Genomic DNA, 13,501 nt, shown 5'->3' on the forward strand with positions numbered 1-13,501 from the left:
ACCAAGGCCCTTCTCCCCCGATTGCGCAGTTTGGCTTGGCGGCCAGCTCAAGGAAGAGCCTTGGTGGTTCCAAACTTTTCCTTTTAAGAACGATGGTAGCCACTGTGTTCTTTGGGAACTTCAATGCGGCATATTTTTTGTTGTTGACTCCCTCCCCCATATCTGTGCCGGCGCTCTACGGACAATTCCTTCGACTTCATGGCTTGGTTTTTGCTCTGACTTGCACATTAAACTGTGGGACCTTATATAGACACGTGTGTGCCTTCCCAAATCATGTCCAATCAACTGAATTTGCCACAGGTGGACTCCAATGAAGTTCTAGAAACATCTCAAGGATGATCAATGGAAACAAGATGCAGCTGAGCTCAATTTCGATTCTCATAGCAAAGGGTCTGAATACTTATGTAAATAAGTTATTTCTGTTTAAAAATATGTCTCCCATCTATCTCTGAAGACCGTCCAGTCCTATCCTTCAGTTACCCTAAACCTCTCCCATCTATCTCTGAAGACCATCCAGTCCTATCCTTCAGTTACCCTAAACCTCTCCCATCTATCTCTGAAGACCATCCAGTCCTATCCTTCAGTTACCCTAAACCACTCCCATCTATCTCTGAAGACCATCCAGTCCTATCCTTCAGTTACCCTAAACTTCTCCCATCTATCTCTAGGAACCTAGGAACCTCCTCCTTTTCCCTCAGAAGAGACTCAATTAGTCATGTGTTGTGTTGTGTTGTGCAATTTAAGTCCAGAAACAAAGGGAGAAGGTGATAAGAGGAGAGCACATAGATGCAAGAAGGAATACAACGTGGCTGTAATGAAAGTGAACTGTGTTTATGCATGATCAGGGGCGTATTCATTCAGCCGATTCTGTTGACAAATGTTTCTTAAACGGAACACAACCAGGATAAACATACGTGAATTTGTCCAATAGAACCTCTATTTCAGCTAGATGCAGGCGAGAGTGTGCAAGGCGATATTGAATGTGTCACTGTCAGTGACCTCAACAATTTCTCTCGACCTGTGTGAACCTACATTCTAAACTTTCATTCATAGGCTAGGTTGCTACCTCATGATGGGTATATGGAAAATTATAGTATCATGTTGTAGCCTAAACCTACCACTGTTACATTGAACAAAGTAACTTAAATATTTTGTCTTCCCCATTTACCCTCTGAATAGCACACATGCACAGTCCATGTCTCATATCTCACTGATTAAAATTCCTTATTTAACCTGTCTTGCCCCTTCATCTACACTGACTGAGGTGGATTTAACTAGTGACATCAATAAGGGATCATAGCTTTAGCCTGGATTCACCTAGTCAGTCTATGGTCATGGAAGGAGCAGGTGTTCTTAATGTTTTGTCTACCCAGTGTATAGCACTACAGATAATCAAGTGCTATTTGCATGTGATGCATTTAGTCTGTTGTTTACAGGACGATTTGTATCTCATAGAGCGTGGCTTTAAGGGAAAAGTATGGTCACATCTAATAAAAACTAATGTGAAAATGAACAGAGCAAATGTATATTAACACACTACCTATTCATATATGTATTTATTAATCATCTACATATTCATATTAAGCTTTACGTCTGTGTACAGGAACATATTATTTGTAAGACGTAAGAGAAAAATATATCAGCTTATTGTTAAATTATTATGACGTTCTTTCCAATACAATTAGAGTCGTAACTATTGTTTCCAAACTGCGTTACCCACTCCAGCCAGCAGATGGCGATGTGCGACTTTCAGGTGATGCTTCTTGCGTGACGTATAATGGACTGGACGGGACGCTTCTTCAGGAACAACAAGGCGCCAACTCTTACAACCACCTCGATAGCTTGCAAGACAACATACAACTGAAAGATTGATTCTTTAGACTATGTTAATGTACATTAGCTAATGTCAGTGTTTTTAACGCATTTCGGTTGATGTATCTACTGGTTAACTTTAACCTAATGTGCTTGTTCAATTTGCAAACTTGTTAAAGATTGATACTGGCTAGGCTAGTCGCTAATGCTAGCTAGCTAACATCCCTGACCATGAGCTCACTAAACTGCTCCTCCCTTGCTAATGAAGAGGAGGTCTGCTGTTTGGAGAAAGAATCTTTCAGAATGAAAAAGGAGGAAGAGGAGGCTGTTATAGTGAAAGAAGAGAACGAACCTTTTAGAGAGGAAGAGGATGCTGTCTCAATAAAGGTGAAGAAGGAAGACGTTTTGGGAGTGAAAGAGGAGGAGACAGAAGATCTGATTAACACCAGTGAGTACTGTCTTAAAAACAGGGACTATGCCGTTGTTGAACTAATGTGGGGTTTTTAAGGGGCATTCTACTGAAGTTCGACACTTGAATATGTTGTTCAGTACTGTATAAATTGTTTAAGGGGCAATCTGCCATTGGTTCATGTATTTTGCAGACTCTTAAATGAGATGTATTGATTTCTCCATGTGGTCTACATTCAAGTTCCCCATCTAATATAACAAGCTTTTAAAATTCAATATTGGAGCATAATTTATACTAAAAATATCGAAGGGATGCGAAAGGAACCCATTTTGTGAAATGACCCTTTAACATTTACATCACAAACAATATTTTATGAAATCATGACAAAAGTGGTCAATTTTGGTGCTTTTAGACACATTCATGCCTCTTGTAGGTCTCTGTGATTGCAATAGAAGATCATAAGTTTACCATCTGTTTGATGTTCTCATTCACACAGGAGAGAGACATGACTATGGTGGATCCTCTGGGGAGCCTCAACAACATCCTGATGCTGACGAGGAAGAGAAGAGTCTCTACAGATCAGAACACCAGATGGTACAGCTTAGTCTGGTCTAGCATACAGCTTGCTCTATCTGGGCTGGGTTTCTGTAGAGCACTTCATGACAACCGTTACATCAGCATTCATAATAATGTGCGTCTGTCCCCTCTTTATGGTTACCAGGACAACGATAGACCTTCCTGCCTCCCGGAGTCCCCGTGTCGTGCCTCTCCTGGTAGCACTTTACTGCTGGGTATGAAGAGGTTGTCTGTGCTGCTGGTGGACTGCAGGAAAACAACGGGGCTGAGTGGAACTGTGAGAGGTAGAGAAGAAAGGAGCAGATTTAACTCATCACGGTAAGTGCTGTAGTTTAGTTTGAACAAATATTATTGTTATGCCCACTAGTATGAATTAATCAAAATACAAATCTAATTGTATTTGTTACATGCAATAAAAAATAAATAATTAAAGAGCATCAGTAAAATAACAGTAGCAAAGCTGTATACAGGTGGTACCAGTACAGAGTCAATGTGGAGGCTAAATACAGGAGGTACCAGTACAGAGTCAATGTGGAGGCTATATACTGGAGGTACTGGTACAGAGTCAATGTGGAGGCTATATACAGGAGGTACTGGTACAGAGTCAATGTGGAGGCTATATACAGGAGGTACCAGTACAGAGTCAATGTGGAGGCTATATACAGGGGGTACCAGTACAGAGTCAATGTGGAGGCTATATACAGGGGGTACCAGTACAGAGTCAATGTGGAGGCTATATACAGGGGTACCAGTACAGAGTCAATGTGGAGGCTATATACAGGGGGTACCAGTACAGAGTCAATGTGGAGGCTATATACAGGAGGTACCAGTACAGAGTCAATGTGGAGGCTATATACAGGAGGTACCGGTACAGAGTCAATGTACTGAGGTACAGGTCAGGAGCAGGTGTTGAAATATAAACCTGCAGCTTTATACAATTTGACTTAATGACCAAAAGCACAATTCTATTTTTGTAAACATGGGACAAGTGTACGAACATGTGCGTGTTCTCTCATGAACTTTAAGTAGCCTTTATTTGATGTGATATAATCCTTTCGAGACATTGTCACTGATCTGGGGAAGTGGACCAAATCATTTCTGCAGCATTGAAGGTCCTAAAGAACACAGTGGCTGCCATCATTCTTACATGGGAAGTTTGGAACCACCAAGACCACCGCCTGGCCAAACTGAACAATTGGGGGAGAAGGGCCTTGGTCAGGGAGGTTACCGAGAACCCGATGGTCACTCTGACAGAGATCAAGAGTTATACTGTGGAGATGGGAGAACCTTCCAGAAGGGCAACCATCTCTGCAGCACTCCACCAATTTGGCCTTTTTGGTAGAGTGGCCAGACAGAAGCCACTTCTCAGTGAAAGGCACATGAAAGCCTGCTTGGAGTTTGCCAAAAGGCACCTAAAGGACTCTCAGACAATGAGAAACAAGATTCTCTGATCTGATGAAACCAAGATTGAACTCTTTGGCCTGAATGCCAAGTGTCAGGTCTGGAGGAAACCTGGCACCATCCCTACGGTGAAATGTGGTGGTGGCAGCATCATGGTGTGGGGATATTTTTCAGCGGCAGGGACTGGGAGACTAGTAAGGATCGAGGGAAACATGAACGGAGCAAATTACAGAGAGATAATTGATGGAAACCTGCTCAAGAGCACTCAGGACCTCAGACTGGGGCAAAGGTTCACCTTCCAACAGGACAACGACCCTAAGTACACAGCGAAGACAACATAGAAGTGGCTTTGGGACAAGTCTCTGATTGTCCTTGAGTGGCCCAGCCACTGCTGCATTAAGCTAATTTGAGCCTTTGTATCTATGTGCCAAGTTGGAGTAGAAACAAATATGCTCTGTTCCAGGGTGATTAGAGCTGCAATTTGAGACCATTTGTGTGAACATTGGAGCTTTTTGTGGATTTATAAACACCCCCAGACAATTCAGACAAATATGCCATGATTTGAACATACAGCAAAACAAGCCTGTTTTGAGGCTGCATAGATCCCAAAATAGGAAAGTCACAGTTATATATGATACATGCTCTCTTCCAGGGTGCCCATACCTATAATTTGAGACTATTTGGGGAAAGTTTTGAGTTTTATCAAATTTTAAACACTCCCAGACTATTTAGACAAATAGGCCATGATTTGAACATACAGTAAAAACAAGCTTGTTTTAAGGCTGCATAGATCCATAAATTGGACAGTCACAGTGATGTATCACAAATGTTCTGTTCCAGTGTGACCAGACCTATAATTTGAGAGCATTTTGGGAAAGTTTCAAGCTTTTTTCAATTTTTAAACACCCCAAGACATTTACACCCTCTTCCCCAGAACTTCAAGGGCCAGGGAGAGCTCACCGGACGCCGCCGGAACCACGACGCATTCCAGGGCTTGGGCCCTCCAGGGCTTGGGCCCCTCTCTCTGGGCGAACCCATTCTGGGCCCCTCTCTGGGCGAACCCATTCCAGGGCTTGGGCCCCTCTCTCGGGACGAACCCATTCCAGGGCTTGGGCCCCTCTCTCGGGGCGAACCCATTCCAGGGCTTGGGCCCCTCTCTCGGGGCGAACCCATTCCAGGGCTTGGGCCCCTCTCTCGGGGCGAACCCATTCCAGGGCGCCCTGCACTTCACAAAGAAAAGAGAACTCTCTATCCCGTTCAGAACATTTTTGAGAGTTTGAGATGGTGACCTTTGGAGAGTTTTTTTTCCCAAATTGCCAACCTTTTTTTTTCAAATGGAATTAATGCAAATACAACTTGGGAGAAAAACCCCACTCAGAGGTGTGATATCCCCTCCCGTCACCAAACAATTTACCCTGAATAGAATATTTAAATGTGGAAAGGGGTTGGGCCTATCTGATTGTAAATATAAAGACCTTTCCAGAGTCTGAACTCATTCACTCCAGAACGTCATACTGTGAGACACTTAGAAGGAGCTGGAGTTGGATTATTGCCCTTTTCCATACTCTGAAAACATTTAATTGAGAATTTACTTCCTTCTCCTTGGAGCAAGATGGCATCTGCATCTGCTACTGGTTCAAGGTAAGTTCTCTCTAAATGAAGGGAATAGCACACCTCTCAGTGGGGGTTTCATACTCTCATTTGGCTCTTTCTCTTAAATCAGACCATATATTCATTGCTTTCTATCATGTTTCACAGACGGTTAGAGTGTGCAGAATGTCTTTGAAATCAATTGGCAACTCTTTATTTCTGCGTTTTGTGTCGCGTCGTGAGGGTTGAAAAATGAAGGTCTGTGATTGTTGGCTGCCGTGCTTTCCTCAGATAATAGCATTGTTTGCTTTCGCCGTAAAGCATTTTTGAAATCTGACATGCTGGCTGGATTCACAACAAGTGTAGCTTTAGTTTCGGATATTGAATGTGTGAATTTCATGAAAGTTTATTTTTACAGTCATTTATTTGAATTTGGCGCTCTGCATTTTCACTGGATGTTGGCCAGTTGGGACGCTACCGTCCCACATATCCCAGAGAGGGTTTAAGTAATAACTTCATTACATGTACTTATTGTGCATTCACTGTCTTACAGAAAACAAAGAAGGATCCCTATTGTGTGCAGATTTTGCATGAAGAACCAGGAAAATATCTCTATACATCTCAGCAGAGTGTGCATGAAGACAGAATCAAAACAAAAGATTGATCAGGAAGTTCGTAATTCCCGCGATTCCATGATAGACCATCTTTGGCACGGCAGGATCATTGACTACAGAATACTCAGCTCTATTGTGACACAACAGGACGCACTCCAACCTCTGATTAAGAATCGTGAACAAATGGGTCATTTTGTTACGAACAAGCCACAAGACAAACAAATAACTGGGTAAGCTACTATTTTACACTGATAAAATAATGTATGTGCAAGTTACATGCTATTGGAACTCATTTGAACTGTTGTCCAATTATGTTTGATTGTAAAATAATATACATGTTTTTGTTAATCTGTATGATATTTCAGCCAAGTGGAAGTGGCTCAAGTGTTGGCACCAACTACAGATGAAAATATAGATGAAGACTCAGACGTCAACATGGACGATGACCAGTCGGCGTTGTACCAACCGTAAGTAAATAGAATTCATCTCATTAACAAGTAGTACGTATAAGTATATAAGTAAACATGGATGTTTGCTGCATACCAAATATTTTCCAGACCATTGAGCCAGTCATGGGACACCACACTGAGAAAGGGGATGCAAAGCAGTGGCTTATACCAAAAGCACCCGCTGGATTGTGATCTGCTGGCTGGATTTGGGAAATATCTCCGCTACGACAACAACATTCCCAATTTCAAACAGGAGGTATGTACAGAAATATTACTTTAATTTAACTGTTTACATATTTTAATGATAGTTAATAACTACTTTAAAATCTATTAATTATGTAGTTCATATTATTTTTATTTTCATGTACAGGTTGCAAATGTGTCAAGGTTTTTGTTTTACATGGACTCAAACAAACCATCGCTGGATTTTCTTAGTAACTTGGAAAAAAGCAGATCATTTTTTACCAAGCTTGCAGACATTGGACAGAAGAAGCAAACCACTGCCAACTACATGAAGAATTTGAGGAGATTTATTCGCTACATCATCACCATTACAGACAGAGCCGTGTTTGAGCAATGCAAGCATTTCCTCCTATGCTTGAATGAACTGCAGAAGACCATGAGCAAGCAGGTGTCTCGGCAAATTACTGGGAAAAGGTATGTATTTCAAATTGATCCTCACAGAAATGTATTTTAAAATAAGTGTGTATTATCAACAATCTTAAATTAATTAACGTATTATTGTTTTTCTGTAGATGCATACAGATGGTGTCAGTTGCGAAGACACCAAAAGAATGTTGGGAAATTTTGAGGGTGGCGAAGAACGAATTTCTGTGTATCATTGGGAAGGCCATGAATGAAGAATCCTTGCTGGAAACTGAACAACTGCATGTTCTGTACTACCTTGAGTCTCTGCTCATGCTGAAACATCTCCAGAGGGCTGGAGTGATCAAACATTTGACTGTAAGTTAACTAATGTCATACATTTGCTATAATGTTGAATTGTATTTGCTTCTTTGGCATGTGTGTTATCAATATGCCACTGTTCCAATTGCAGCTGAGCGAATGGCTCTCAAGGAGCGCCTGCAAGTTGCCAGATGGGGAGAATTGGACTGTCATCGGTGTTAAGAAGCACAAAACAGCAACACAGCAAGTTGCAACCATTTTGTTAGATGAGGAGGAAGATGCAGTAAGTATATTTACTACAATCTGTTATTGTGAATGTGATTGATTTAATACAAACCTGTTAAACATGTATTAATGTTGTCTAATATTTTCAGTGGTTGGATGTGTACTACCGACACGTTCGACCAGCTTTTCTTAAAAACTCTGATGACATGCAAGAAGATGAGAGATTCTTCATTTCCACAACCGGGAAACCGATCTACAACCCATCCAATGACCTACAAAGGTTTCATGCCAAGTAAGCACACCACTGTTAAGTAGAACACTGTTTAATCATTCCACAATACTTTTTTGACAGCACAGTTTTCTCAAACCAAACTGTTTTTCTTGTTTGTTAATCAGATACAACTTGCCCAACATCACGAGCCAGGTAGCAGGACAAGTTTTGGAGACAAATACCAAAGCCAGCTTCACAGACCAAGAGAAGTCCCTTGTTGCTGACTACTTGGCCCATAAAACTGCTACAGCTGAGAAGCATTACTGCTGGAAGACAACAGTCAATGCCTGCATGGGAATGAAGCTGATCTCCAAAGTTGCCATGTCCATTGAATCTGAGTAAGTATTTACACAAACTATACAGTATAAATTACACTTTACATTGTCTTTTAAATGCTGGTACATATAGATACAAATGTGTTGTTATTTTCCCTTTTCCAAGTAGTGAGACTGCAGGCCCCTCCTGTGCGAGCAGAAGTAGAAAAGGCGCATTGTCCAGCAGCAAAAAGTTGGATGAGGCACAGACCTGGAAACTCTTCTATGAACACTTCCCTGTCACAATTGATGGACAATCAATCAAGACCAAGGACAGACGACTGATAGCAGGAACGCATGAGAGATACTGCTATGACAAGTGGAGAAGCCAGCAAGAGAAAATGAGACGGGATAATGTGATCGGTATGAGGCAGCTAAAATACACTAAACTAAATACTATTTTGCTATATTATATATTACAAAAATGTACTTTATTTAGTCAGTAAATAAAGTACTACTTGATAAGGGCTTCTACTATTCAATAAATTTAAATTATTAATAACATATTTATTTTTTTGTTACAGCGCACTTCCCCAGAAGAGAACCCACAGCAAGTCAAGTAGAGAGATACATTGAAAGGCAGAACTGGGAGAAGAACAAAGTGAAAGTGAAGAATGTCCTTTATTACTGGCAACCTTCAATTAACACTGACGCACCAAAATACAACCAGGCAATTATGACGCTGGTGAAGTCCCAGAAGTGGAAAGGACTGGACATTGCCAGTGACCCTGATAAAGGAAAAAAGGTCATGACAACACGTCCATTTGCTAAAGGGGAAGTTGTCTGTGACTTCCACGGTCTCCCACTCTCAGGGAAGCAGGGGAAAGAATTGTTGGAAGCAACAGAGAACGACGAGATGGGGTTCCTTTACTTCTACAAGGATTCATCAGGGAAAACCTACTGCATAGATGCAAAGACTGTGCCCTGCCCTTGCCACCCAGAGATGGACACAATTGGACGTAGGATAAATCATTCCAGAAAGAGTAGCAACATAAAGAGTCAGCTTCAGCAATTAGAAGAGGATGGCAAAGTGTGGAACATCATCCTTTTCATTGCCCTACGAGACATTCAGGAGCAACAAGAACTGTTATTTGACTATGGGGTGTCAAGAATATCTTTTGGTGGAGAAGATTTGGAACGGCTTGACAACTAGGTCCGTCAGCTTGAAATCTGATAGGCCTCAAAACAACCCCCCTTGGGTTGTGTGGCGGAGATAAGAGAGTGACCTTTGGAGGTAATCTTCTCAGCCTGTCAACATTTCGTTATTTTCTGTTGGAGAAGGGAGGGGCAGTTCAGTGAGCTGGAGCCTTTAATTGCCCTGCCTCTGGGAGCCTGTCAGATATGGTCACTGCATGTGTGGGGGTGGGACAAAAGGGCTATCTAAGGCATGTTGGGCAGGGCTGGGGCTCTACAGTGAAATAACACAATAATAACTAACCTTAACAGCAATAGACAAGGCATATTGCCATTAGGGAGAGGCACGTGTAGCCGAGTGATCATAGGGTCCAATGAGCAGCAATAGGTGAGTCAGGGAGCCGATTCAGTAGTTGCTACTACGCTAGGCGGGCTGGAGACACAGTGATTCAGAGAGCTAGCGGGCCGGGGCGATGTCGGACGATTACGTCAGACCCGTTGTGATAGATCGGCCAGGCCATTTGGCAAAATAGGTTTTGTAGCCCAAAAAATACAGTGGGGCAAAAAAGTATTTAGTCATCCACCAATTGTGCAAGTTCTCCCACTTAAAAAGATGAGAGGCCTGTAATTTTCATCATAGTTACACTTTAACTATGACAGACAAAATTAGAAAAAAATCCAGAAAATCACATTGTAGGACTTTTTAATGAATTTATTTGCAAATTATGGTGGAAAATAAGTATTTAGTTGAAGTGTACCTATGATGAAAATAGTGTGTAATTGATATTTAACTTCACATTGACTTAAAATTCATCAGAATTCATCAAATTCATCAGAGAACATACACAGTGCTCCCATTGTCTTATATTGTTGACTGATAATGATTTCCTGTTTTTACCATATGATATGTGTGTTTATCTGGGTGTCTTTCCTCCAGCACTACAGATAACTGGCAACCTAAATCCAATGACAGGTGACATTTTGTGTTGATTTCATGTTGAATTCACTTTAGTTGATGAGTCAAAGAAATGGAAATAGAAACTAGATGTTCACTGTCTTTAGATATTTTTGTCAGATGTTACTATGGAATACAGAAGTAAAATTACAAAAATTTCATAAGTGTCAAAGGCTTTTATTGACAGTTACATGAAGTTGATGCATAGAGACAATACTTGCAGTGTTGACCCTTATTTTTCAAGACCTCTGCAATCCACCCTGGCATTCTGTCAATTAACTTCTGGGCCACATCCTGACAGATAGCAGCCCAGTCTTGCATAATCAATGTTTGTCAGAATTTGTGGGTTTTTGTTTGTCCACCCGCCTCTTGAGGATTGACTACAGGTTCTCAATGGAATTAAGGTCTGGGGAGTTTCCTGGCCATGGACCCAAAATATCGATGTTTTGTTCCCCGAGCAACTTACATTTACATTTAAGTCATTTAGCAGACGCTCTTATCCAGAGCGACTTACAAATTGGTGAATTCACCTTCTGACATCCAGTGGAACAGCCACTTTACAATAGTGCATCTAAATCATTAAGGGGGGGGGGGTGAGAAGGATTAATTATCCTATCCTAGGTATTCCTTGAAGAGGTGGGGTTTCAGGTGTCTCCGGAAGGTGGTGATTGACTCCGCTGTCCTGGCGTCGTGAGGGAGTTTGTTCCACCATTGGGGGGCCAGAGCAGCGAACAGTTTTGACTGGGCTGAGCGGGAACTGTACTTCCTCAGTGGTAGGGAGCGAGCAGGCCAGAGGTGGATGAATAAAGTGCCCTTGCTTGGGTGTAGGGCCTGATCAGAGCCTGGAGGTACTGCGGTCGTTCCTCACAGCTCCGTAGGCAAGCACCATGGTCTTGTAGCGGATGTAACTCTCTTTTCAACTGGAAGCCAGTGGAGAGAGCGGAGGAGCGGGGTGACGTGAGAGAACTTGGGAAGGTTGAACACCAGACGGGCTGCGGCGTTCTGGATGAGTTGTAGGGGTTTAATGGCACAGGCAGGGAGCCCAGCCAACAGCGAGTTGCAGTAATCCAGACGGGAGATGACAAGTGCCTGTATTAGGACCTAAATGTTCCTGTGTGAGGCCGTACTCTGCGGATGTTGTAGAGCATGAACCTACAGGAACGGGCCACCGCCATGATGTTGGTTGAAAACGACAGGGTGTTGTCCAGGATCACGCCAAGGTTCTTAGCGCTCTGGGAGGAGGTCACAATGGAGTTGTCAACCGTGATGGCGAGATCATGGAACGGGCAGTCCTTCCCCGGGAGGAAGAGCAGCTCCGTCTTGCCGAGGTTCAGCTTGAGGTGGTGATCCGTCATCCACACTGATATGTCTGCCAGACATGCAAGATGCTAGATGCCACCTGGTCATCAGAAGGGGGAAAGGAGAAGTTAACGTCTGCATAGCAATGATAGGAGAGACCATGTGAGGTTATGACAGAGCCAAGTGACTTGGTGTATAGCGAGAATGAGAGGGCATAGAACAGAGCCCTGGGGGACACCAGTGGTGAGAGCGCGTGGCGAGGAGACAGATTCTCGCCACGCCACCTGTAGGAGCGACCTGTCAGGTAGGGCCAATCCTGACAGCGTGGGCAGCCCGAGATGCCCAATCGGAGAGGGTGGAGAGGAGGATCTGATGGTTTTTGTTTGTCCAGCCGATAGGTCTAGAAGGATGAGAGCAGAGGAGAGAGAGTTATTTAGCAGTGCGGAGCGTTTCCGTGATACAGAGAAGAGCAGTCTCAGTTGAATGACTAGTCTTGAAACCTGACTGATTTGGATCAAGAAGGTCATTCTGAGAGACTTGGTTATCACTTTTGCCTTATGGCAAGGTGCTCCATCATGCTGGAAAAGGCATTGTTCGTCACCGAACTTTTCCTGGATGGTTGGGAGATGTTGCTCTCGGAGGATGTGTTGGTACCATTCTTTATTCATGGCTGTGTTCTTAGGCAAAACTGTGAGTGAGCCCACTCCCTTGGCTGAGAAGCAACTCACACATGAATGGTCTCAGGATGCTTAACTGTTGGCATGACACAGGACTGATGGTAGCGCTCACCTTGACTTTATCTCAGTTCTCAGTAGTCCAATCCCTGTACCTTTTGCAGAATATCAGTCTGTCCCTGATGTGTTTCCTGGAGAGAAGTGGCTTCTTTGCTGCCCTTCTTGACACCAGGCCATCCTCCAAACGTCTTTGCATTACTGTACGTGCAGATGCACTCACACCTGCCTGCTGACATTCCTGAGCAAGCTCTGTACTGTTGGTGCCCCGATCCCGCAGCTGAATCAACTTTAGGAGATGGTCCTGGCGCTTGCTGGACTTTCTTGGGCGCTCTGAAGCCTTCTTCACAACAATTGAACCACTCTCCTTGAAGTTCTTGATGATCCGATAAATGGTTGTGTCATGACGCTGGCCTGGGGGTAGGTTTATGACAGTCATAAATACCTCTCCCCCCTTTTCCTCTCTACCCTACTGATGTGACATTTGAAAGTCCCTTGGTTAACATAGAGATTCTGCGAACATCAGAAGGTGGGGGGAAATGAACCATATTTTGGTAATCCAGTTGAACATATGTGGTGGTACTTAATGAATGTGATGTCAGTTCGGTTGTTATTTGAGACATTCTCATCAATGATAGGATGACATAAACTCTATAGTGGAAAGTCTGCACATTGTAGTTATCGGATTCACATGGAATTGTTGTTCAACTTAAATGTTTGAATATAAAATTATTGGTGAAAAGATTAAATGTAATTTTAGCTTCCAAATGAGAGATTTGGGGTTTCACAAGGTTAGGGCTCTGCACAATCATTGG

General features: G+C 42.8%; 1 protein-coding gene and 1 pseudogene across 2 annotated transcripts; both read left to right on the top strand.

Annotated features, from left to right (window-relative positions):
- The window catches only part of LOC135525834 (zinc finger protein 850-like), a 227,988-nt pseudogene that overhangs the window by 183,231 nt on the left and 31,256 nt on the right, over positions 1-13,501 (top strand).
- LOC135532300 (uncharacterized) lies at positions 1,796-10,805 on the top strand. Of its 2 annotated transcripts, none has more exons than XM_064959871.1 (13): positions 1,796-2,260; positions 2,718-2,815; positions 2,943-3,115; positions 6,342-6,632; positions 6,768-6,869; positions 6,960-7,107; positions 7,222-7,508; positions 7,607-7,814; positions 7,909-8,040; positions 8,132-8,274; positions 8,379-8,591; positions 8,695-8,930; positions 9,092-10,805. In XM_064959871.1, the coding sequence occupies exons 1-13, from the start codon at positions 2,044-2,046 to the stop codon at positions 9,718-9,720; spliced, it is 2,877 nt and encodes a 958-aa protein (XP_064815943.1). In that variant the 5' UTR covers positions 1,796-2,043; the 3' UTR covers positions 9,721-10,805. The 2 variants fall into 2 exon arrangements, with proteins under 2 accessions (XP_064815943.1, XP_064815951.1); XM_064959879.1 differs by having other exon boundaries at positions 8,698-8,930.

Source organism: Oncorhynchus masou, chromosome 5, assembly GCF_036934945.1.
Source record: "Oncorhynchus masou masou isolate Uvic2021 chromosome 5, UVic_Omas_1.1, whole genome shotgun sequence".
Classification (NCBI taxonomy): domain Eukaryota; kingdom Metazoa; phylum Chordata; class Actinopteri; order Salmoniformes; family Salmonidae; genus Oncorhynchus; species Oncorhynchus masou.